The sequence below is a fragment of the Haemaphysalis longicornis genome, unplaced genomic scaffold, assembly GCF_048455015.1.
Source record: "Haemaphysalis longicornis isolate Haplotype H1 unplaced genomic scaffold, Haemaphysalis longicornis Haplotype H1 scaffold_1, whole genome shotgun sequence".
In the NCBI taxonomy this organism is placed as follows: Eukaryota; Metazoa; Arthropoda; class Arachnida; order Ixodida; family Ixodidae; genus Haemaphysalis; species Haemaphysalis longicornis.
In genome coordinates this window covers 286,820,903-286,845,351 of record NW_027526203.1, presented here as the reverse complement: position 1 = coordinate 286,845,351, position 24,449 = coordinate 286,820,903, and the positions used below count along the sequence as shown (strand labels likewise).

Here is a 24,449-nt window from a genome sequence, read left to right as displayed (position 1 = left end):
ATCAGCAAGGAGTCAAGACCACGCTGCGTGAAGAAGTCCGTCGGGCTCTACGCGTGGACCCAATCCCGAGAAACGTGCACCCAGAACACAAGGGCAGACGCCGAGGCAGGGCCAAGGCCCTCACCGACAAGTTCGGAGAGGACCCCGGCGCACGGTTCGTCGACGCGGCGGAGTGCCCGAATAGCTCAAGCTACACAGCCACGGTGGTAGACGCGTACGGAGTCACGAGAACGGCCGCAAGCATCAAGTGCAAGAGAGCGCAAGAGGCGGAGGAAGTGGCCATCGCCCTGGCGCTCGTAGACGGGGTCTGCGCCACGGTGCTCAGCGACGCTCGACAAGCCATTAGAAATTACGCCAAAGGTGAGGTATCACCCGCCGCCGCCCGCATCCTGGAGCGGGCCGACCTTAGATTCAAGAAGAGCCTCGTCTGGTTTCCAGCACACGAGGGCAAGGTGTCGGAAAAAAAGGAAAAAGGCAACGAGTCTGCTCACGCCGCGGCGCGCGCACTATCTCTCCGCGCCGCCGGCGATGAGGCAGACGCCGAAAGACTCTGGCACAGCACGAAGGACAGAATGGTCACCTACAACGAGATCACGAAGGTGTACCGACTGGCTCGAAGGAAGCTCCCTCCACCCAGCCAAAAGCTGGACAGAGCCCAGGCGGTAACATTGCGACAACTGCAAACGGGGACCTTCCCGACACCACTACTCCTGCACAAGATGTATCCCGAAACCTACCCCGACAGCAAGTGCAAGGTCTGCCGCAGGGAGACGGCGACTCTCCCTCACGTGCTGTGGGACTGCAAGAAGCATCCCGAAGAGGCAAAAACAGGAACTCTGCCGCCGCGACTTGAAGCGGCGACGTCGTCGTACGATCAAGACGACCAGCTCTGGGCCGTCCAGCAAGCCCGAGAGGCAGCGGCTCGACAGGATCGGGACGCTCCCTTGAAGGCGACCTAGGCCCGGTCGACGGGCGTGACGCGGGCCACGGCTCGCGTCGCGTCGGTTTTGCAGGCTAAATAAACGTTTCTTCCACTCCACTCCACTCTATCACGGCGCGAATACGGCGCCCGTCACATTTACCCTTCTAGCCACCATAATCCACTCCTTACCGGCGGAAGAAGCAGCCATCTCCCTATCCATTGCACAAATCTCTGCAGAAATAATCATCACAGACAGCCAACAAGCATGTGGAACCTTCTCCAGTGGTTTCATATCCCGGACTGCCAGAACAATTCTTCTCCAGCATCCTCCCCGACATCCCGTAAGGATCATTTGGGCACCAGCCCAGTCCGCTGTGTCTGGCAACGAAGCTGCCCACCAGCGTGCGCGAGAGTTGACCCACCGGGCAAGCCAGGACTCCAGAGTACGGCGAGCAGTGAAAGGTCTGCCCCCTCTTGTCGCTCCACGAAATCTTCAAGCATTACCGTCTGGAACGAACACTATATCTCCCCACGCACAAAAACCTCACTAAGGAAGAAGAACGGCACCTCTGAGGCACCCGAACACATTTCACGCCCCCCACCCTCTAGTCCTCGCAATGCCGTTTCTGCAAGCTCCGGGCACCCTATACCATATTATGTGGTGGTGTGACAAGAATCCTCACCTACTCCTCTGCCATTCCCCTCTCATGAGCACTAGCAGAGAGCACCGTCCAGCTCGGACCCTGACGACCAGCTTTGAATGGTGCAGAGAGCCCAAGAAGCCGAACGGACTCAAGGGTTCCTAATGAGGACCCTTTCCCAGGGCTGACTTCTTTTGAGAGACGTGTATTTCTCCTCCCCTTCTCAACAACCCTGAGTGTAAACCTTGACGTTGAGCTGCGGTGAAGTTTCCTGTTCAAACGACGCCCTGTGACCACGGAGTTCAATTCCTCAGTCATGGACCCTTCCAAAGATTAGTTGCAGCAAGGTATCCCAAGTTGTCGGATTCTGGCAGCTGTGGCGGGACTAGCACTTATACAGAGTCCTCCGGGCGCGGAGGGGGTGGGGTTACGGGGAGTGAGGACTTCATCACGGTTCGTCTCCCAAAAAAGTAGCAGCCAAAAGAAAACCGAAAGTGCTCAATGTACAGGACGTTCCTTCTGCTTCTTCTGACCAGCGTACAACAGAGCGTGGGCTGTTGTATACACACAGCTCAATTTCAGCTACGAAGGTCGTTTTTGCTACGAAAAAAAAAAAGAACCTGCAAGAAATATTGAAAAAAACTTTCAAATTTCGCGCTACGCGAAGTCAACAGTGACGCAATAAAGGGAACACAAAAACATAGTTATATGCGCGTTAACTGTACGTTACCACTCAAGTGAGGTGATCAAACCGAACTAGAGGTCCGACTACACTCGCAGAGTCGTTTCTTTTCTTCTTCTTAGGTGGTTCGGGTGAAAAGGAAAAGGAAGTGCACTGGGGATATTATTGAGCCCAACTGGGGGCTCACCTGCATACAACCCAGTGCGGTGTGGAGGAGGGGGATATAAAGATTAGAGAGGAGAAAGGGGGTGATAAAGAGATAGGTAGGCGAGTACTTTGGTTGGCGGCCGCCAATCGTACAAACGACATCCTGTGATGTCATAAAGAATGGCGGGAAAGTGGCTGGTGCGCCGCCACTGCTTCACGTGTTTTAAAGCAAAGCTTTTTACCTCTACCTCCCAAGGGTTCTTTCGCGACCGTTGGTGTCACCAGAAAACTCCCGTGGACAAATAAAAGATTTTACTGCACCACCAGGAATCGAACCTGGAACTAACAGAGTAACAAAGCAAGAGCCCTTTGTCTTACCGATTTAGCTACGAGCTCTTTTTTTTTTTTTTTTTTTATTGCCGGGTTTGGACATCAACTAAAACAAAAAGGCATGAACAACAAGGGTAAAACCGCTAACGCCATGGTCGCTAGCGTAGCTCAAATTAAAAACGCGGCATGTTCAATACTTTTTCCACCTCCAAAATCCAGTCCGGTACACACGGCTGGACCTTCCACACTTCTACTATCCGTCTGACGTTCTCGCAGAAGTACTGCCTCGCTGGCCTGGCATCGATATCACTGTTGCGGAAAGCCATGCGAGACCTCCATATGCCGTGCAAGACCAAAAGCATTAACAAATCATAAGGTACACCATTACAGTCTTCTACACACAGGAACCGTATGCCGTGACAATCAAGAGGGAAATCCTTTTTCAGGGTACGCTGTAGCACGTCCCAAAGAAAGACCGCGTCCCAGCAATCCAGGAACACATGTTCAATTGTTTCGGGCATCTTACACAGGGTACAGTCCACACCCCACGGGACAAATAGGCCCTTCTCCTGCATCCACGTTTTCACAGGTAAAACACCGGCGTGCAATTTAAAGAAAAAGGATTTGACACCAGGTGGAACCGCCATTGCTTTGACCCGTTTCAGTACATCTTGGCGAGTTCCTGCACGGTACAACGTTCTATACAGTGGAACTGGCAAACAAACATCAAGGAGATCTCTATACAACTTTTTCTTCTGTACATTGCACAAGTATTCCATGGAAAATCGTGCGCACAAAAATTGAGCCGCTTGGAAAACTTCACGCAAATACCCATGAATACCGCCGGCTAATGGTTGGGTTGAACTAACAACATACTGTGGTAAGACCCTGCCCAAGCGTACCTGAATAACGGTGCGTAAGAAAGGATCTTGCACCTCGCGCAGAAAAAAAAGGCGGTTTACAACTTGACGCAGAAAAAGATGTGCCAGTGACAGACCCCCGGAGCGGACACGTCGAAACAAGTTCGTGCGTCTCGTCCGCTCCCAAGTAGACCCCCAAATAAATACGGCAAACACGCGGTGCAGCCTTTGCACATTTGCTCGCGCACAGTGGAGCACTTGCATCACGTACCACACTTTAGCCGCGAAAAACAGATTACACGCTGTCGCGCGAGCGAACATTGACAGCATTTTTCCTTTCCCTTCCCACTTTTCCGTCCTATTGCGCAGCTCTGTCACCTGCCTTCGCCAGTAAGGATCGCTATCGCGGTAGTTTTCTAGTGGCACACCGAGATACTTCGGAGGCGTCTGTTCCCAGCTTATACCTCCGTATATGCTTGGTGTCGCATCCCAGTTACCATGCCACAGGCCCAAGCATTTTTTCCAGTTGACAGAGCTTCCGGTACAATAACAGAATCTTTTAAGTATCTTAACGGCCTCCCCTATGCTGCTTCTGTCTTCAAAAAAAAGAGCGATGTCATCGGCGTACGCAAGCACGCGCACTTCGCATGACTGCAACCGAAAACCGCGTATACTGACACTGTTCTTAATGTTCAAACAAAAGGACTCTATAAATAAACAGAAAAGTAAGGGCGAAAGAGGACACCCTTGACGTACCGAACGTGACACTTTTACTGGAGTGCTGAGTGCCTTGTTTATAACAAGACTTGTGGTGCACTCCTTATACGACATACGCACTCCATCAGTAATAACCTTTCCAACGTTGACGTGCTCTAGAATAGCAAGCAACAGTTCATGTGAGACCTGGTCAAAAGCTTTTTCCAGGTCGATCTGAAGGAGGGCCACAGCGGACTGCATGCAATCGCAGCATTCTAAAATGCTTCGAGTTACATGGATGTTGGTTGTAATTGAGCGACCTTTTATTCCACAGGTTTGGTGTTGCCCTACCAAGTCTTTCATCACAGTCTGTAGTCTTTTAGCGAGTACCTTCATTAATATCTTGTAGTCTACATTTGTTAAAGTTATGGGTCTATACGCGTTTACGCTCATCAACTCCCTTGCATCCTCCGTTTTTGGGATGAGCACAGTATGAGATTTCGAAAAGGATGGGGGCAAAGTTTTAAGTTCATAGGCCTCTGCATATAATGCACAAAGGATGGGGCTGAGTTCATCTACGAAAGCTTTGTAAAAGGCTCCACACAAACCATCAGGGCCTGGGGTTTTACCCGGACTTAGCTCAGAAATCGCTTGCTTTACCTCATCGATTGAAATAGAGGCCTCAAGATATGTCCTCATTTCATCTTCTACAACAGGCAGTAACGTCATGAAATCCTCCTTAAAAACATTCGGGTCTATGGGATGACGTGCAAACAAGTTATTATAGAACTCGAAAAACGCGCGCTTAATTACTTGCTGGTCCTTAGACACCGCACCCTTATATTCAATATCAGCTATCATGTTTCTGTTTGCATATCGTTTCTCCGAACTGATGGCCCTCTTAGTGGGGGCTTCACCCAAAAGCAATTTCTCCGCCCTCGCTCGCACTAATGCGCCATGATACCTTTCTTCTTCCATGGCCTCCAACTGGGCTTTCAGTGATTTAATGTCCTCTTTAAAAAGCCCTGGTGATTCGCACTCCAATTCTGTAAGCTTTTTTAAATTTTCACGAATCACCTTTTCGTTTTTCATTTTATTATTTCTGAGGACACTAGACCTTTCTAGTGCCGTTATCTTAACGTTCTGCTTGAACATTTCCCACTGGAAAGTCAAGCTTGTCTCACTCCCATCTATTTTTTCCATCATCCCTTTTACATCTGCTACAAATTGTTCATCTTGTACTAGCTTACTACTCATCTTCCACAAATCCCAGTTAAACTTTGACGCTTTCTTCTCGGGCCTGCCGAGTGAAAACGAAACAAGGCAATGATCGCTAAAGGATATAGGAAGGACAGCGTACTGGCAGCACTCAGGCACAAGTTCTAGCGAGACGTATGCTCTATCCAGCCGGGCATGGCTGGCACCCTGGAAGTGTGTAAACTGCACCTGATGTGCGCCACTAATTAAGTTCCCCACATCCTCCAAGCCAAAATCAGCCATAATTTCATCCAGTACTACAGTACTTCCGTCACGAAAGGGGGTGGTGCTCGATTTATCGCGAGCGGCACAGACACAATTGAAATCTCCCAGCACAATAAGAGCACGTTCTGTGCCGAGCCAAGCGCGACACTCTTCAAAAAACCCTTTTCGTTCATCGACCCTTATCGGCGCATACACGCAAATGACCCGCCATTCTTTCGACGCAAAAACAAGATCACACACCACCATCCGCCCCCTCGTATCGGATGTGACGGCTTGAACCGTCGCCCCAATACTCTGGCGAATTAACAAGAGGCACCCAGCTGAGAAGCCCACTGCATGGCTTACACAAACTTGATAACGTGCACAAAAACTACGTACCATACGCTCAGTATTTTCTTCGCTTTCAACTTTCGTTTCTTGCAAAGCCACTATATCAAGGTCTTGCTCATTTATAATGCGGTACAGCTGACTTTGTCGCTTGCGGTCGGCTAATCCACGCACGTTGAGAGTGGCAACACGCAACGTTAAGTGGGGTGTGACGGAAGACATTTTGTTCCTAAATGAAGAATATATTCAACTTACGGCGTTCACACACACACACACACCCACACACACACACACACACACACACGCAACCACACGCAAAAAAAGAAAACCGTCGACTTATAAGATACTCAAAACGGAAAAAAACCCTCCCTCCCTCTGCCCTAAACACCCAAAAAAGAAAAACCCAGCGAGCCGACGACCATCCCTAGAGCATAACCTGAACTTTTTTGTTTTAAGTGACACAAAGACTTTCCAACGGCATCTTAGCAGTCCGGAAAAAAGTGGTGACAAGTAGCGTGTTCTTACGGGCTCTTTGATGCCGCTGGTCCTCTGTCGTAAGGCGTGCTCGGTTTTGGCTTGAAGCTCGAGCGCCTCGACGAAGTCCCCGTTGCAGACACCTTCACAGGTCCAGATCCGTCCCCACCTCCCTTCACCCCCACTTTCTCCTGGCGTGGCCTTTTCGGCAAAGCTTGGTCGTCGTCGTCTCCATTTGAGAAGTCCGCTCCCTGAAGGGGAAGGAAATTTTCTGCACCGGGCACCTTGTCCTCGACGTTCACCGGGCCTCCACCTTCGGCATCACCCGTCTGGATGTCGCTCTGCTCGGGTTGCACGGCACTGGCCAAGGCGGGAAACTCGACCAGGGCCTCCACTTTTTTATCAGAGTTCTCCTTTTGTTGCGGTGCAGCTGCCACCCCAGGGTCGTTGCCGCCCCCTGCTGCCACCTCCTCTGTCTCCCCCTCGTCCATAATATACTCGGTCTGTTCCGGGTCTCCTCGCGGTCCGGCCACCTTCGCGTACGTTCGCACGCACTCGCTCGCTTCATGCCCGAAACGGTGGCAGAGTGTGCAGCGCGGCACCTTACAGTCTCGCCTCATGTGCCCCGTGCCGGAGCAGCGCAGGCACTGCGGGGCCCTGCCAGGTACGACAACGAGCGCCTGCTCACCTGCAACACGGAGCTGGTGCGGCAAATCGTCGGCTCTCACGCCCGAGTTCAGCCTGAGCGTCACCGACCGCGTTGTCGAGCCTTTGTCCTGCACGCCCCTGACGCGCCAGCGCTCCCGGGACACGTCAATGACTCGGCCGTACGGTGCCAACGCCGCGCGAACGTCGTCGTCCGGAACATTGTGAAGGAGCCAGTGTATCTTGAGGCGCACGTCTTGATTTGCGGGGTCGATGACGATACACCGGCGCTCCTTGACCCTGACGTCGTCGCACGAGAGCATCCTCTTAACCCCGGCGTCGTCCTTGAAGGTGACGGCCCACACATGATTCATCTGATACGCCCCCAAGGCAACCACCTCGGGGAGCAGAGTCAGATGAGCCAACATGTCCCGGAATTCTTCCACTCGATAAGGCCGAGCACGTACGTCAGCATGAATAAAAACTGTGTTCAAAACACATCGTCCTGTCGGTAACATAGGCAGTGAAACTGGGTAATCGTCAGCGTCCTGTTCAAAAAGCCTGTTTCCGCGACCAGTCATGGTCGCACTAACCGCTCCAGCGGAGCCAAGCATCCTGCGGCCGCTCACGAGCGTAACCGGAAGCAGAATGATTTAGCTACGAGCTCACGCGGAGATGGGGAAGACAAGTGGTTTACTGACAAAGCGCATCTACGCATTTAGCCCCTGCCTTCTCGCTAAATGCCATGCAATAGTGAATAAAAGAAGCTCATACCAACCCATGGCATCTCACTTCTAGTACGCCAATGGGCCTGTTGCTTCCAGTAATCACGTAAAAAAATCTCAGCTCCTTGTCGTCCGCCCTCACGCCAGACGATACCTCAAGGAACACATTCAAATACTCCTTAATGGCCAGGCCATCACTCCAAGCCCCAGCATCAAGATTCTGGGCCTACATCTTCAGGCCAACACCAAGAGTTACGTATCCTTGCAGCGCCTCAAGCACAGCATCAATAAATTATACACATGATCAGGCGAGTTGCCACCAAGATGCGAGGCCTCAAGGAATACGATACCTTTCGATTAGTTCAAGCTTTCGTCCTCTAGAGAATCTATTGCGTCAACCCCCTCTCTTCTTCCCGGCAAGGAGGACATAAAGATGCTTTATTTAATGATTAAAAAGGCGGTTGAGCAAGCCATCGGTCTTCTGACGACTATGCAACGCAGCTGGCAAACTTAATAAAGTTTACTCTCTCTCTCTCTCTCTCTCACTTGAGTGCGTCCACAGAGAAGCTGCTTAGCACAGGGCTCTACAACACGGTGGAAGAGCTGATAGAGGGCCATCTTTTTATTCAGAAGCTCCGAAGGAGCAGAACTGCGGCGGGTCACCGCATCTTTTACCAGATTGGCTGGCCAGCACAGATTGTCACTCCGCTTGATCTACTCCTGGACTTTTGACGACAAGAAATAATGATGCTCCCTTTGCCTAGAAATATGAACCCCTCAGACGACGAGGGTCACCGACAAGAACGGGCTTAAGCGCTCAACACCTGGGGATCATACATTTATCTACTCCGAGGCCTCCCAACATCGAGGGCAGCAGTGCGCCATCATCGCGGCCACATCCATAACCTCCTCGCTTGTGCCCCACTCAAGACCGAAGACGTGATGGCAGCACAAGAGGCTGCCATCTTCTTGGTTCTCACTAAACCACGGTTCGTGAGATAGTCGCCAATTCCCAACAAGCTTACTGGAATTACCTGTCGGGTTTGGGGTCCTGCCCTGCACTGCGTGTGCTAACAAATCACTCTACAAAAGGGGTCCATTCAGCTCATCTGGACACCCGCTCACGCTTCATGGAGGGCTACGAATACGCCCACCAAGCCTGCACTGTCACCCCCGTGCTATGGAGCAGCACGAGGACCGTAACCCGCTTGTCTCATTCAGGGACATAACCCAGCACTATCGCCTTCTGAGACAGACCCTACCTTCGCCTTCGCCTGACTTTTCCATAGAACAACAAACTACCCTACGGCTCATACAATCCGGCTCCTTCCCACAACCGACGCGTCTTTAAGGCACTCGAAGCGCTACGAAGCTGAATGTAAATTTTGCTCAAAAGTAGGAACACTCTGCCACATAATCGTGGCGTGCGACTTTAGCCCAGAGCCCCTTCCTCTCTTTCCGTCAACTACCGAACAAAAGCGATGGGAGGTGCGGCTGTCCAGCCCCTCTCTGCCTACCCAGCTTCAGCCCGCGGACAGAGCACAGGCTGCGCGGACTGAATGTGGGCTACAGTGAGGAAGGAACCAGTCCCCTAGGCCGCACTCTGGGCCGTTCAGAAATCTGAATAGAGGTAACTCCTCCTCCTGCGCTTCTTCCTCCTTCTCGTGTTCCTGCTCCGTCTGTGCCGCCGATCTCGTCGACTCCCTCCGCAACGGCCGAGACGGAGTAGTGAGATCATCTGACACCGAGTTTGAGCTTTAATTTAAAAACAAATGTTTCCACTCATGTGCTTCACCAATACAACTCAACCAACCAGCGTTCGTGCACTCTGCATTAATTTACCCTGAGCAAAAATATCTCTTTGAAGTAATAGAGGATGTGGGTAAGTGCAGTTCACTTCTCTCTGGTTTTACTATTTGTAGAGTGACGTGCGTGATTTAGGTGATGTCACATGGGCAATCGTTGTGGGCGACGTTTACAGCTTTGCTTTCCAAGCACATTCACAGAGTGGATTGGGGCTAATTTTTTTTCTCATCTTGTTTAGTGTCTGGAAGTAGGCAAGAAAATTGCCGTCAATGTGTTTGGAATAAAACAGTCATTTTAATTCACTTGCAGGCTATATGACCCCTTTAAGCTCTTTCACATTTCCCTCCCGAATTAGAATTACGTTCACGTTTTTTCCATACCTGTGGTGCGTTTAAAGTCCTGAGGCATTGTTAGAATAATTGGGAGAGCTTTTCTACCACCATGTCTCCAATATATGGTGCAATAGATCGGCTGATATTCCTTAGTCTCCTGCAGCCTTTCCTGTTTCATTCTCTCGAAAGCCTTCCCCACGGCATCTGTGGTCATTATTGCAGCCTTTTATACGAGGCTGGTCCTTTCAAAAGTGCTTTTTGAGTTGGGAGCGTACAAAATTGTATATAATCGCTCCACTATTTGCAATATATCTTCCCCGTTGCTCGCTAAATGGCCTTCCTCGTCTCTAAGTACGTACTGTCTCTATCTGCCAATGGTCACTTTCGCCTTTGTTGTTTGTAAGCGTGTTGTTGAATAACGTTTATTGGAGAGAGAAAACGAACTTCTGCTTTATAATTTTTGCTCAATTTTTGCCTTGTTGTATGTCCACAAATTCCCACAATCTTGCGTTTGAAACCTACTTTGACAACTCCACCACTTCTATTCGGGCACTTGGTACACCCCTTGATTAGCCCACACTATTTAAAATCGTTACAGGTGTAGTAATTAACTCATACAAATGTTGAGTCGCCCCTATGCCCCAGCGTATACTGAAATTGTAATAAAAAAAAACACGATCAAAAGGATAAAACCAAAGACGCTTTTGGAGGACTACATTATGTCGTAGAGGGTATACAAAGGTCGCTTCCGGGTCGGCTTCAGGCGCAGTCACTGGGAGACCAACTAGAGCCCCGTCCGCATCTGTCTCTGCACAAAGCCGTCCCTGAGAGAGGCGCGGATGCTCTTGCCAGTCTCGGACTTGGGGATGCAGTCCACAAATTCGATTCCCGCGTGCAGGTGCTCGTGCTCTGGCAGTGCGTCTGGGAAGAATAGACAGTACGGAAACTCAGATAAGGGCTGTACGTGCCGGAGTTACACCCCCAGCGGGGCAACGCCGTAGTCACAGATCCACCGCGGCGAGTGAAAACAAAGAACGATGTAACGGGAGAGAATCGCCGCCACTTTTTCTCAGGGCCTGAGCTCGCAACAAAAACCTCATTGTGCATGGTAAAGAGTGAGTCGCCGCTGTGCTGAGTACGGAGCGACTAGTTCAGTTAGTTTTGACGAGCGCTGTCGCCAAGCCGTTGATGAGGAATTTCTGTGGAGTGCACATGTAAAGAACTGCAGCTCTAGTAGCTCTTGCAATGAAGCATGCAAAAAGACAGGGGTAGCTGTCGAATTCCTTGGCACCGTAAATTGGAAGACGCTCCCGCGCGATACCACCACAGAGATTGACGCGGGTAACAACTTTTCGTGCGCCTGATTTTAACCAGCCTAGCTTTTCTTCACGTGGCCTTCACTACAATGCATGTCATCTCGGAGAAGATATAGACGTGCGAGACGCGCAACGAAGCATAATTTATTTTGACGTTGCATGGCTTTCCAAGCAGGTATTTAACTTTGTTTAGAGCAACACTTCCGTCGTCAACATGAACTCCTTCAGCGGCTTGTCACGTCCCGCGCTTAGCTACGCGGCCTTGGACCTGCCGCCCGGCATTCACCCTCACCTGGTGTTCGTGAGACTGTCAGGAACAGGGTACGTGACCTTCGATCAATCTACGGACTCGACAAATACTGTTAACTGGACATGGCTCCGCCACTTATAGTGCAATGGAACTGTCGCGGACTCCGCCGTAAAATCTCCGCTTTTAGGCTTTACCTTCAATCCCTCCCACACCCTCCATCTATCATACTCCTTCAGGAAACCCACGGTGTATACAACATTGCAGGGTACGATTCATTCATACAGCTCAGTATACCGACTCGCCGCGATCCCAATCCTCGTACCTATGTTGTGACATATGTCCTCCGCACATTACCAACTCACCAGGTAGATGTTTCCGCATACAACTCTATTATGTCGGACTCGGTCCTTACTATCACTCAATTTCCTGGATGCTCTATCCCACTAGTTGTCATGAATTCGTATTGGCTTCCTAAGGCGAGACCCGCTTTGGGGTGGTTAGGTAAGCTCCTTCGCTCCTACCGCGATCATGCTGTTATTTGGGCTGGGGATTTTAACGCTCACCATCCCGATTGGCTCTACACATACACCTCACCATCAGGTCAACTCCTAAGGCGGGTCATTCAGCAACTCCGATTTTCTCTGCTTAATGATCTAACCAGCCCTACACGACAAGGCAATAGTTGCCAAAGAGATACGATATCTTATCTCACTTGGGCAATAGGCTTGCCTTCGGCTATATGGGAAGTCCAGGATAACTCTCTAGGCAGCGATCATCACATTATTCACACAACTGTACCCTTGAATGGTGCTTCAATTCCGTCACCGCGAAGTGCTCGCCTCACTAATTGGAATGGTTTCCGGGAATCAATCGATACGGCTGCCATATCTGATTTAAGCACCTGGAATTCTGCAATTCTCGACGCCTATGGCCATAACACCAAGCTTATTGCTCTTTCTGACACACGTCCGGCTGTTGATACACATCTTTTACGCCTTTGGGATCGGCGTCATGCGCTTATGCGCCGATGGAAGCGTAATAAGCGCGATCGCTCCCTCAAAGCACGCATCGATGCTCTCACAATCGAGGCTCTAGAATATGCGCGCACTCTTGAAACATAAACTGGCTGTCCTTCTGTGACTCTCTGAGTGGAACACTGCATACAACTCGGATTTGGCAACTTATCCGTTCCATGTCCGGGCAGGCACGGCGATCCACGCACATCACATCGTTGCGGTTGCAGACAGGTCTTAGCTTGGCTGATTTGGCTGACGAACTTCAAGCTTCCTTCTTTCCTTTTCCTTCTTTGCCTCCGCCGCCTCATCCTGTCACTTGTCCCACTCAAGAACCTATTGACGCAGATTTTACATTCGCTGAACTCCGCGCTGCACTCACCGATTGCAAACGACACACAACACCAGGACCGGACCTGATTACATACTCCCACTTAAGGAACCTTCCGGACTCCGCTCTAGAAATTCTTCTACATTTCATCAATGAAGCATGGCGAACAGGCTGTATCCCCCCTGAGTGGAAGACTGCTAACATCCGCCCTATTCCAAAACCAGGCAAATCACTTGCTTTGAACAGTCTACGCCCAATTTCACTTACGTCCTGTGTTGGAAAACTGATGGAGCGTATGGTCCTACATCGTCTCACTTGGCTTCTTGAACATAGCCAATTCTTTGACTGGACTATGACTGGGTTCCACGCTCACAGGTCAACACAGGATACAATGCTGCGAATCCAACAAGAGGTGTACGCATATCCGAGCGCAGCCCAACTTAGAGCAATCGTGAGTCTAGACTTCCAAAAGGCGTTTGATGCAGTTTCGCACTCTGCAATTCTTGAGCAAATCCGGATACTTACGCCTAGCTCCCGACTGTACAACTACATCCACAATTTTCTGACCACACGACTACACTCTTTGGTGTTAGAGGACTACCGCCAAACCCCCTGGACTCCTACCAGAGGAGTTCCTCAGGGATCTGTCCTTTCCCCTACTCTGTTCAATTTAGCACTTCGCCCCCTGCCTCGTATGCTACATTCCGTTCTTAATCTCTCGTTTGGACTGTACGCCGATGACATAACCCTTTGGTGTTCTACCGGCAGCCCAGCTGCACTGTCCGACACACTTCAGGCTGGAATTGATGCGGTCCACTCGTTCGGGTCAAGCGTAGGTCTCACACTATCTCCGCAGAAGTCTGAGTACCTCGTGGTCACTGATGAGCGTTTGCGGGCTAAAGCTAGCGACCAACGCTCTCAAGTAGAACTCGTGATTGATGACATTCCTCTTCCACGTAAGGCCTGGCTGCGCGTCCTCGGCTTCGACCTACAGGATAATGGGAAGGCCTTAAAGTGGCTCAATCGATGTAAGGCTCAAATTACCCAACTAACTCACATAATCGGCAGGCTGACCCGACGTCTCCAAGGCCTACGAGAACACGATATTACGCGACTTGTGAACTCTCTAATATATACTCGCGTTCTTTACGCACTGCCGTACGTAAAATTAACGTCATCGCAGCGATCCCAGCTTGAGCGGCTCCTCCGGCCTGCCACCCGCCTGGCTCTAGGTGTACCTAGATATACCCCCCTCGCTAAGTTGGAGGCTGCTCAGCCGTTCGCATCATTGTCAGATCAAGTTGATCTTCATTTGGCGGCACAACACACTCGTCTCCAGCTTACTTGGCATGGGCGTCTTCTCCTATCCTTACTTCATTACGAGGTAGCTTCGTTACCCGAAATTACAGCGACACACCCCCCTTGGTATCCACCCCTCGCATAAAAGTTCCTACCATTCCAATCAATGTATCCGCAACCTCGCATGCAGGACGTCGTCGAGCTCGAATATGCACTCTTCGCTACCGCTATGGTGATCTAGCAACAGTGACGTACACAGATGCCTCCTTCTCATCCAAAGACGCACGCGGGGTCACAGTAGTTGTTCCTCCTACCCACCCGCCCTTGCAGAAAAGACACTCGGCCGTTCCTTCCGTCCTGTCTCTAGAGGCTCAAGCAATAACTGACGCAATCTTATCGATAGTCACTCCTGGTAACCACGTGATCCTCAGCGACAGTCAGGATGCTCTGCGCTTGTTCCAGGAGCAGACGCTTCCCATCAATATTATGCATGCACTCCACACTCATCTGGCCAAACACACTGGTACTAGCTACGTGCTGGACTGGGTTCCTGGTCACGCAGGCGTTCCGGGCAACAAGCTGGCGCATCAGCTTTCCCGTGCTCCGTCCCAACCGGGAGACTCGGAGACGCCCTGGCCAAATCCTTTCCACCCACCCACGCAAGCGCGACAAGCCCGTCTCCATCGACACCAGACTGTGCAACAGTTAATCAGGGATAGGCAGACTCTTCCGTCTCCCTCTCACCTGTTACCCCGGGCAGATGCTTGTCTTATCCGGCAAGCGCAAACGGACAGCCTTCCAACTCCGCACATACTGCATCGACTACAAGGCCATCGCAGCCCTGCGCGGTGCTCCAAGTGTTCTGGCTTTCCCAATACGCCGCATGTTCTTTGGGACTGTTCTGGTTCGCAACCATCACTCGCAATTCATCTTAAATCCCTTACACCTCCTCCCTCTTCTCTCCAAGACTGGCTCGCGTCACCGGAGGGAACAGACCGAGTGGCCTGGTGGCGAGCTTTGGTGGCTCACGTTCGTCAGGTTCTCCCGTCTGTTAGATAATTTTGTTCCTTTCAGAACCCCGGACTTTGATGGTCTTTTTCTTTGTTTTTTGTGTGTCAATAAAGTTTACCAACAACAACTTTGTTTCAGTCATTTGAAAGGCGGCATTTTTATCATTGATCGAACAGCTGTCATAAAAAAATCGTTTTATTTTTAAAGGAGACAAATTCTCTGCCTAAAAAGGTCATTTTTAAGAGTAAAAAAAATGCAAGTATTTGCATTGTTGAAAATGTCCCTTGAGTTCGGAAACGGCTCAGTTCCAGAGCTCCACTGTGCTTGAGGGTTTCCACGTAGCTCCTATGTTGGCACGCATCGCTTATCTGGCAGTTCTTCGCTGGAACACATTTTATTGTCGCATTTATAATTTTGTACTTGCAGAGCAAACAACGAAACAAACGTACCCGAGAACCTAAAACAAGCTTTCTCCTGGGCTTGCTAGTAACATTCCATTGATCAATTAAAGGCATTAGAGTCCAACTGCCCTCAAATTTCACCTTGTCCAAATTTACTTCGGACGTGCAGTACGTACCACTAAACCAATTAAGACATGACTGGTAGCCCCGTGAAATGCGTGGTCAATTAATTAGAAGCGTTCAAAACAGCTACGTCGCAGGTGACGCTGCACCTGCCGGCAGATCGCGCAAACAGCCATGAAGCGGAAATGACACTGCGGCCGGCCCTGCGCTTTTTCCTACGGCGAGCCAGGGGAACCGGTCGAGCTGCGGCCAGGGCGGAGCGTTTCGCGCAGGTTCGCTCCGGCCGGCCAGCCGCGTGCGGCGGCTCGCTGTCCGGCTGAGCCGGCTGACGCGTCACTTCAGCCTGGCCGGCCGCGCGCATCTCAATTTCGGTTTCAAAATCTCACATTTTCGATGGACATGTGCGCCGCGGATACGCGATTTCAGCTGACATATTTTGTATCTTGCCGTATTTTTAGGCAGACTATACGAAAATATTGTTTTCAAGAGGTTAAAATTTTGACTGCAGTTAGCCTTTAAGTGCTGTATGCTTTCCGGTGGTTCTACATTGCTCATCGTTTCTTTGGGTCGAATTCTGAAGCACCCTTGATGATGCGAATCTGTTTTGGTCAGGTTTCCCCAGACGGACGCTGCTACGCAACGCGCCCCAGTTGGGTTGGCCTTTCCTCAATGGCGGGGTCGAGTAACGAAACGGCAGAGCACACGCAAGGGTAGTACACCCCGTCCGCCCGGACGGGTTCGCTCTGTCTGGCGAGTTGCCAGTGGAGGCACGTATCGCGGGGACCGCGGGGCAGAATGGAGGTGGTCTTGGGATTCAGGATGCGGACTGCGCAGTCGTCCCGTGAACCCCGTCTGCCTCGCAGTACGTCGCGGTGCCCGGTGTTCGATCAGTGAATCGAGACATCTACACTGCTTCCGCCTGATACCTCGTTCCCATGTTACTGTTGTAGTCTACGATTAGTCTGTATGCAGAATGTTTGAGTCCGTTTCCGTGAACAACAGACCCGCCGCAGTCAGCGCTCGCGCGGCATGTTTGCTGAGCGTGGATGACCGCAGGGCGGGAAACAACGGTCGTGAATGTCCCCACGTACAGGCGCATAGCGTCGGACACGAAGCAGAGTCTACGATAACTCGATGAGCTGGTATAGGGCGAGAGGCAGGGTGGGATACGACGTAAAGACTTAAAGGGCTGGGAGAGGGGCTTGCAGGAGGACTGGTCAGGCGCGGCTCAGGATGGGCGAGTTCCGCTAGTGCTCTCTTAACACGTGCTGTGTTAGCAGATAGGTCGCGCTGAACTTTCACCCAGAACTGCGGCTAGTAGAAGCTGACTCGGAGCGCTGGTTTGGCTTGCAACGTCCCTCAGCTCGAAAGGCAAAGGGTTCCTTCTGTTGGATAGATGAGGAAGGCCCTTCTCCGGGGCTGGGTGCAAGCGGCCGCCCACCTTCCACTAGCCTCCGGAGCCGGGCTTCGGTGTCGGCCGCCCGAGTGCAGCCGTCGCGTAGAAGGACGAAAGCGCGCACGGCTTCACCGAGGCTCTCGTGGGGCACCCCGGCCACAAGCGCTTCCTCCACGTCCGGGTCCTGCAGCAACACGTGTTCAATCTCCGCCGGATTGATCTGTATCTCCATGCACTTGATCAGCTCCTTCAGGCGGCCCGTCACGTACAAGTTGCCGTCCTCGTCGTAGTAACCCATGTCGCCTGGAACATATTACCGTCCGTAAGCTGGCAGTTCCAAGTGCAAGTCGCCGAATCTTGCTCTTAATCACCAGCATGAACCGTTTCTAGCTAATTGCATCAAAACATAGCTATCTGCCACGTATAAAATATTCTCATTTGATACCGTGGCTGTCAGTGGTCGACAATTCTAGTTAGAAGAAAAAGAGAGAGGGCTTTATTTGATGCCCGAGATGGATTTTGAAAGGCAGATGTCTTAGACCATCTCCCCTGAGCCGCGTCAGCCAGGATTCCGAGGATCCTAGCACTGGCTTCGGCCATCAGGACCGCTATGAGTTGTGGCTACGTAGTGGAGCTGAGCAGATCTAGTCTCCCAATCTTCTATTGTCTTAATATTGTACTTCCTGAGTGTATTTAGAAGGATTCTCATCTCAAGTGAGTGATGCCAACTTAGCATCTATGTTGATTATTTCGTTCAGTGATGCGGCGAAATGCTTTTAAAGGGAACACTTCCGATAAACTCTTTCACTCTTTCCTTGGCGTCTGGAAGCACTGCGAAAGCTATAGTTATTGCCAGCACGGAGCGGCACTGCGTGATTTGCTCGTCGCGGCAGAACTATCCGCCTTCCGTTTCTGCATTGCTTTTATGGCTTTCTTTCTAGAGTTTCGATCGAATGTTTACATTGCTGAAACTGAATAAAAGCCGGCCAATAGCCGACACCGCTGTAATGACGTAATGCCAGCGGTCGAAGAACGACAACACCTGTAAATAGAAAAAAAATCTTTTGAGCAAGTTTCAAAGTGAACTGATGGGAATAGAGCCGTAATATATTTTTGGCTGAGGTACTTGCGACCCCCTAATCTAAGTGGATGTGTTGGTTGACTATGTTCTGCAAGCATTTAAGATTTCGAAAAAAGTTGACTAAAGTGTCGATGGGTCCCTTTAAGCCACTTGAACTTCGCTTGATCACCAGTATGGTGTACCGCTTTGCTACATACCTGTCCGAATGAAGCCTTCATCGTCGTACACGCTTGCAGTCTCTTGTGGCTTGCCCATGTAGCCCAAGAATGTGAACGGCGCCTTGACGCATATCTCGCCTTTCTCTCTTGGACCAAGCTTCCTGCCAGCCTTCAAGTCCACCACCTTGGTGTGCAAAGCAAATGAGCCACCTTGTGTCTGTCCGTAGAAAAACGTGGCCTGTCTACAGTGCATTATATAGTGTGGCTATTCGGGCATGTTGGTTGGACGTGATCAGTGGGAAAGACAGCGCAGCTGAGATAGAGACGAAAGGATAGGTTGACACACACGCGCGCTGAATAAGCGCTTGTGTGTGTCAAGCCTTCCTTTTGTCCCTGTCCTAGCTACGCTGTATTTTCTATTAACCGGGCCGCCTTGCACAAAATTTCCTCAAAGTATTAATTGTTTATAACTAGTGACCTCCACAAAGATGGTGCGCACGTACATATAAAGAACTGAAAATAGAACAGTATAACATTTCGCGCGTTTGTGTCAGCTAGTATACATAGCTACTTGCTATCCGATTATGGAGCACAGTTGAACAAGCTAACGACAGTATACAAACACGTTGGGATGGCACATAGGCAAGCTTTACTTCTAGAATCTCAAAAGATTTCGGTTGGAGGTGCAAGGAACTTATGTTTCACTCTTTTTCAACAAGTGAATCGTGATGTCTCATAACGAACACCTGAGACTTCATGCATCGTTAGCTCAGCTGAATAGCCAGTATTAATTAATGTACGTCGTCAACAGTGCGTACCCGTGAAAATATCAAATATAGGGACCAGTTTTTTTTTTAATGCAGTAGAAGCTGCAAGATCAGCCCCTGTACATGTGCACCCATCACCATAATGCACATATAACACCACCTCTGATGTCCATGGCGCCTTGTCTGATGGCGCCTTGTCTGTGTCTACGTGTTTCTTCTGGTCCGCGTTGTTTAGCGCCTCAAATTTATTCAGTATGTCCAAACAACCTCTCCCGTGCCTGTTCGACTGCTGCATTGCGCCGTAATGCTGCCCTGGGGTGAGAATTACTCTTCCATCCAGCCCCCCTTTCTTTAATGTTTCGAATATGATCTGTGAGATGATCTGTTATCGTTCCAAAAGTAACAAGGCAGCACTGACCGTCTGAAAAAAAAAAAAAGGGGGGGGGGGGGGGGGGGCGTATCTTCGCGCTTCCCTGCAAATGTCCTCGAAAGATGATAGTTTCCTGCAGCCTCTACCACGTAGCTACCCCTCATCTCCCCCCCTCCTGTCTCGGCCCTCCCATGATAAACGCCAGAGAAATTTGCTGAATTCAATTCAAATTTCCCGCGGCTTGTGCGCGAGCACTCCCTTTATTTTGTTGTCAAAATAATGTTTTGAACGAGTTTTTTTTTGTGTTTTCTATCGCAAAAATTACGCCCACGCATATTTTTAATTAAAATAATTGTGCTTGTATCAGTTATGTATTTATGCCTTGCTTCAAATACACCTAATGTATTCTTTTCGCTGTACCCTGTTGGTAAGTATGAACTATGCTACCAGATTTAGTAGTGGCGAACTCTTGAACGAGGCGTGTATGATAAACGTCTCGTTTAAGAGTTCCCTTAACTTTTCGCCGTGCGGACAGACAAACAGACAGACAGACATAAGACCAAAATTTTTGCGCTTAAGTAGCCCAAGAAAGACTGCCGTCTTTAAAAACTGCTTACTTTAATTTGTGCCATGGGAACTGGCGTTCCAACGCTACCAAACCCGCAGCTCCTTAGTCTCGTAGATGTGACGCTGCAACAAGCTTCTGTGAGACCGTAACCTGCGCATGAAGCAAGAAACGGGAGCATAAAAAAAGGTTTGCGTTATCGCCACGATGTTAAGACAATGGATAAGGTTTATCAATTTTATTGCCCCGTGGGAGGTGTACCACGGGAAGTCTATGAGGGGTGCGCAAAGCATTGCGTTTGCACTGCTTACCTTGCGATATGAACTTGAAATGGAACTTGAGCTGCGCCTCCTGTAACAGACTGACAGGAGCAGTGCTCCCGCCGATGAAGACCTTTTCAACGCTTCGAAGCGCGTCCGGCTGCGCATTGTTGATAAGAATCCGTAGGTAGAATGGAAATATCATGATGGTGGTGACCTGAAACAACAAAAAAGCAGCTGACGATTACTATACTCCCTAATGGGAAATTTGTGCGCAGCGCGAACTGCAGTCTTCTCGGTCACGGCGCATAGCTGCTGCGTCTCAGGAAGTGATCGCGTGATCAGCGAATGCACGGCGCCGCGCGCTACCCTGCCGTTATTTCACAGCGCGTCGCCGCCGCCGAGCATGTTGTTGGAAATCATGTTTGAACCTCCCGCGCAAATTTCACGTAGTTCGGATGAGCCCCGAATGGAGGAGGAGCGTCTGGCGATAGTATTAGGGGCAGGGCGTTCCCCGGCTGCGACGCATGTCGAAAGTGTGAAGGGGGGGGGGGGGGGCACTGAGAGAGATGACGCCATAGCAGCGCGTGCCGTCCTCCCCGTCACATTTTCGCCAGACGCTCCTCCTTCGTTTTCTGTCTGTATTCGGTGTCTCGTTCGCTCGCTCAGTTACGCGGGCATCACCGTCGCCGCCGTCGCCGCCAAACCACTGTACCGGGCGTCAAAGTGCTGCGACTAAAAAAAACAAAAACAAACGCGAAATAAGCTTAGCAGTCAAGGAACTGCGTGAATCATCATTATGCATACAGTATAGTCAACCATTCATGGAGAGCATTGGATGAGCCGAAAAAAACAAAAAACCGATGAGCCAAAGTTTCATCGCGAGATTGGAACTGAGCTCCCACTCGTGAATAGTAATGGCGACGTTCATTGCCGCCAACCACGATAGGAAAAATACACCGTGTGTCACTATTTAAGAACGGTTTGTGTCCGAGAGCGCACCGATTGGATCCAGGCCTCTGGAAGGCACTTTGAAGTCTTGGGGCAACCTCCCGCTATAGGCAATTAAAACGGACCGCTCTCGAAGCGATAGACTACAACAGCTGGAGGTACCGCTCGCTAATAACTGCTTCTACCTTCAATTCGATGGCCCAAACCGTACTGAAAGTTTCCATATAGCCACCAAGATATAAACTTCTGCATTTTGAATTAGCAACGGGATCGATTAGCCTATGGTGTTCTATGGTTCTGTACAGTTGAGCGCAAAGAATAGACAGGGACTGTAAAAGGACACGAAACAAGGACACGATACAAGCGCCCGTGTGTCGTGTCCTTTTACAGTCCCTGTCTGTTCTTCGCGCTCAACTGTACAGAACCATGTATTTTGAAATTTGTAGCTAGATTAATTATGCTGAGCGGATGAACTTGTTACTAAGAGAGAGAGAGAGAGAGAGAGAAGGTGCTAAGTCAAAGCGGCCATAGCTTTTTCCACAGAATTGAAGTAAAAGTAACAAATGCGCAAATTCAAAATGAGTTGCTTTTAACTCCAGTGAAGTATACGTGAATTGGTGGAACAACCCTGAGCAGCAGGGATATTGACAACGTGCACTACAAGTAGCTGCCACATTGTTTTTTTTTCGGTTAGGAGCCTGAAAGTATCAGACATTTTTGTGGCAAAATTAACCATGCTTGCATTTTTAAAACCATGACTCCTTATTACGGACGGTTCACACATTAGGAACGAGTCTTCTGCGGAGCAGAAGCGCCCATAATGAACAGAAATTAGTTTAAGTAATCACGACTACTTTTCTTTGGAAGGTTTGGGCAGGGGAGCGACGTGTGTACGCCTGCAAGCAGCATGCACGCTCTAACGCATGCTCTGGTTCTCGCTGCCGTCACGGCAAGAAGCAGCCGGTCACCCTGTGTTTGCGGACAGCTGGCACGAGCACGGCCGGGTCGAACGAGGGCAGCATGAGCAACGGGGTGCCAAGCGTCAGGCAGCCGCAGAAAAGCCAGAAGCCGCTGATGTGCGTGAGCGGGGCTGCGCACAGTACCACGTCCTCCGGTCCCAGCTGGCCAGAGGCGAGCGCCCTGCGTGCGATGGAGGACCCGCCCGCAAGGCAGCCCCAGTTGTACAGCGGCCCGAATGGGATCCCTCAGCAAGGTTTCCGATCAAAAATTACAAGGCGCAGCTGTTGGGACATCGGAACATTCCCCCCAGAGCCCGACATAAGCACTCTGATCGGGCCCACAGAATCCAATCAGTCCTTCAAACGTAGGAGCCCAATCACATCCCAACCAGTGTGCAATCAGCGTTCAATCATACACCAGTCGCTCCTAAACACTAAACATCTTGTCCCAAAAGATAGTATATGGGCCTTTCGAGACGGTGTTGCCAGGACTGATACCTGCCTCGGCATGACTAGACGTGCGCAGCTCGGCACCGAAAGCCACTGCACGCGAGCAGTCGGGTCGTCGCGTTTTTACGTATTAACACGGTCACAGGAAGTTAAAACAATCTAACAACGTCACGGTTTTTGTTAGATTTTTAGTTGGCAACGCACGCTGGAAACGAGGGCTGCAGATCAGCCACGTGGCCTGTCGGGCGCCACGAAGGCACGCAAGCCCACGTTCAAATTTGCTATGCAGCTAGCTTTCATATGTTATTTGGATTTTACGCTACGAAGCGATTTCACATGGGCTTTGAAGCGTATCGCAGTAGAGGGTTGTGGATTAATGGAGGCCGTCGGGAGATCTTCAACGTGAGCCAAAATCTCCACATGTGGGCGCATTTGGCATAGATCTTCCGATCATCGACTAGACATGGCGCTAAAACGTTAGTCTCAAATTGAAACGCCCGTCGACGAAAGCCGCTATCGATCAGCAACTTAAGCAGCATAGAAATCTGACAAATAACCTGATACACACAAAGCTTAGGCGCGTTTCTCGCTTTTCTGATGCAAGGCTATCTGAGCACAATAAAGACAGGCTTGAGTCGATAATTGCGCCGCGGGTGTGTGTACTTAGCAGACAAAAGCTGGGCGATCCACTGGCGGTGAGAGATGGCGGCCCTCTTGGCGACACCCGTGGTTCCGGTCGTGTGAAAGGCGCCCATCATGCGGTCGGGGTCCGCAGCGAGCGCCGGATATTGTTCAGGCAGCTGGACGGACTGAAGCGCCGAGAAGCTGAGCAGTCCTTCGGCCTCCCCGAAGACCACGACGTCCTGAAAAGCGCAAGAAAGGGGAACCTTTTGATGCACTAAAACGCCCGTCTGTACGAGACTGTGTATAGGATAATTGGTCGGCCGCCGTCACCTATGGTGCAAAGCATTGCCAAGTTGTAGCTTTGGGCGTATAACACCAATTTGAGCGTTTGCGTAACAGCTGTAGCAAAAAAAAAAAGTTCCCTTGTCTCTGCGCATGTCATGACCACGGAAGTTGTCTATTGATGCCATGAGTTCTCATCAAAGCCAATTGTGCTGACGGTATGGTGGCCGACCAAACGGTATCCAGGGCGTCATCTCACGTGACCATACAATCAAGTGAGACTGGCATATAGATAGTAGGGCAGGTGCTAACCGCAACCTCAAGTCGTTTTGTTTTTACCGAAAAAGCTTACACTGTCGTCACAAACGTACAAAAAGTTTGATTGATTGATGGACTTAACGGGCCGACGCTACACAAGCGATAAGGCGCGCCGTAGTGGAGGGCTCCGGATTAATTTTGACCTACTGGGGATCTTTAACGTGCGCCGAAATCTCGAACACACGGGCGTTTTCGCTTTTCATCTCCATCAGAAAAGCGGCCGCCGCGACCGGGAAACACATACAAAAAGTTGTTTTACTTGTTGGCCAAATTACAGGCTAAAACTTAGGCACGCAAGGATAGAGATTTGGGCCTTCGAAGCGAATATGGGTCAAATAATAGTTTACCTCAAATAATTTGCAAGAAAACAATTCGAATAGCTGCGAAAAAGTATAGCCAGCAGTGTCCTTGAAAGCACATTGCAATGAGAACTCAACTGGGCATTTATTTTCATC

The 24,449-nt window shown here is 50.3% G+C and overlaps 1 protein-coding gene across 1 annotated transcript in view; it reads right to left on the bottom strand.

Annotated features, from left to right (window-relative positions):
• Positions 1 to 10,756: 10,756 nt before the first annotated feature.
• Jarid2 (Jumonji, AT rich interactive domain 2) overlaps positions 10,757 to 24,449 on the bottom strand; it is a 128,374-nt gene continuing 114,681 nt past the window's right edge. The window contains exons 25-31 of the mRNA XM_077679379.1: positions 23,434 to 23,633; positions 22,330 to 22,501; positions 20,462 to 20,627; positions 20,203 to 20,303; positions 18,488 to 18,632; positions 17,255 to 17,512; positions 10,757 to 10,990 (exon numbers count right to left, since the gene is read on the bottom strand). Of these exons, the coding sequence (XP_077535505.1) occupies positions 10,854 to 10,990; positions 17,255 to 17,512; positions 18,488 to 18,632; positions 20,203 to 20,303; positions 20,462 to 20,627; positions 22,330 to 22,501; positions 23,434 to 23,633 (1,179 nt within the window). The 3' untranslated portion in view covers positions 10,757 to 10,853. The remainder of the gene's footprint in view (positions 10,991 to 17,254; positions 17,513 to 18,487; positions 18,633 to 20,202; positions 20,304 to 20,461; positions 20,628 to 22,329; positions 22,502 to 23,433; positions 23,634 to 24,449) is intronic.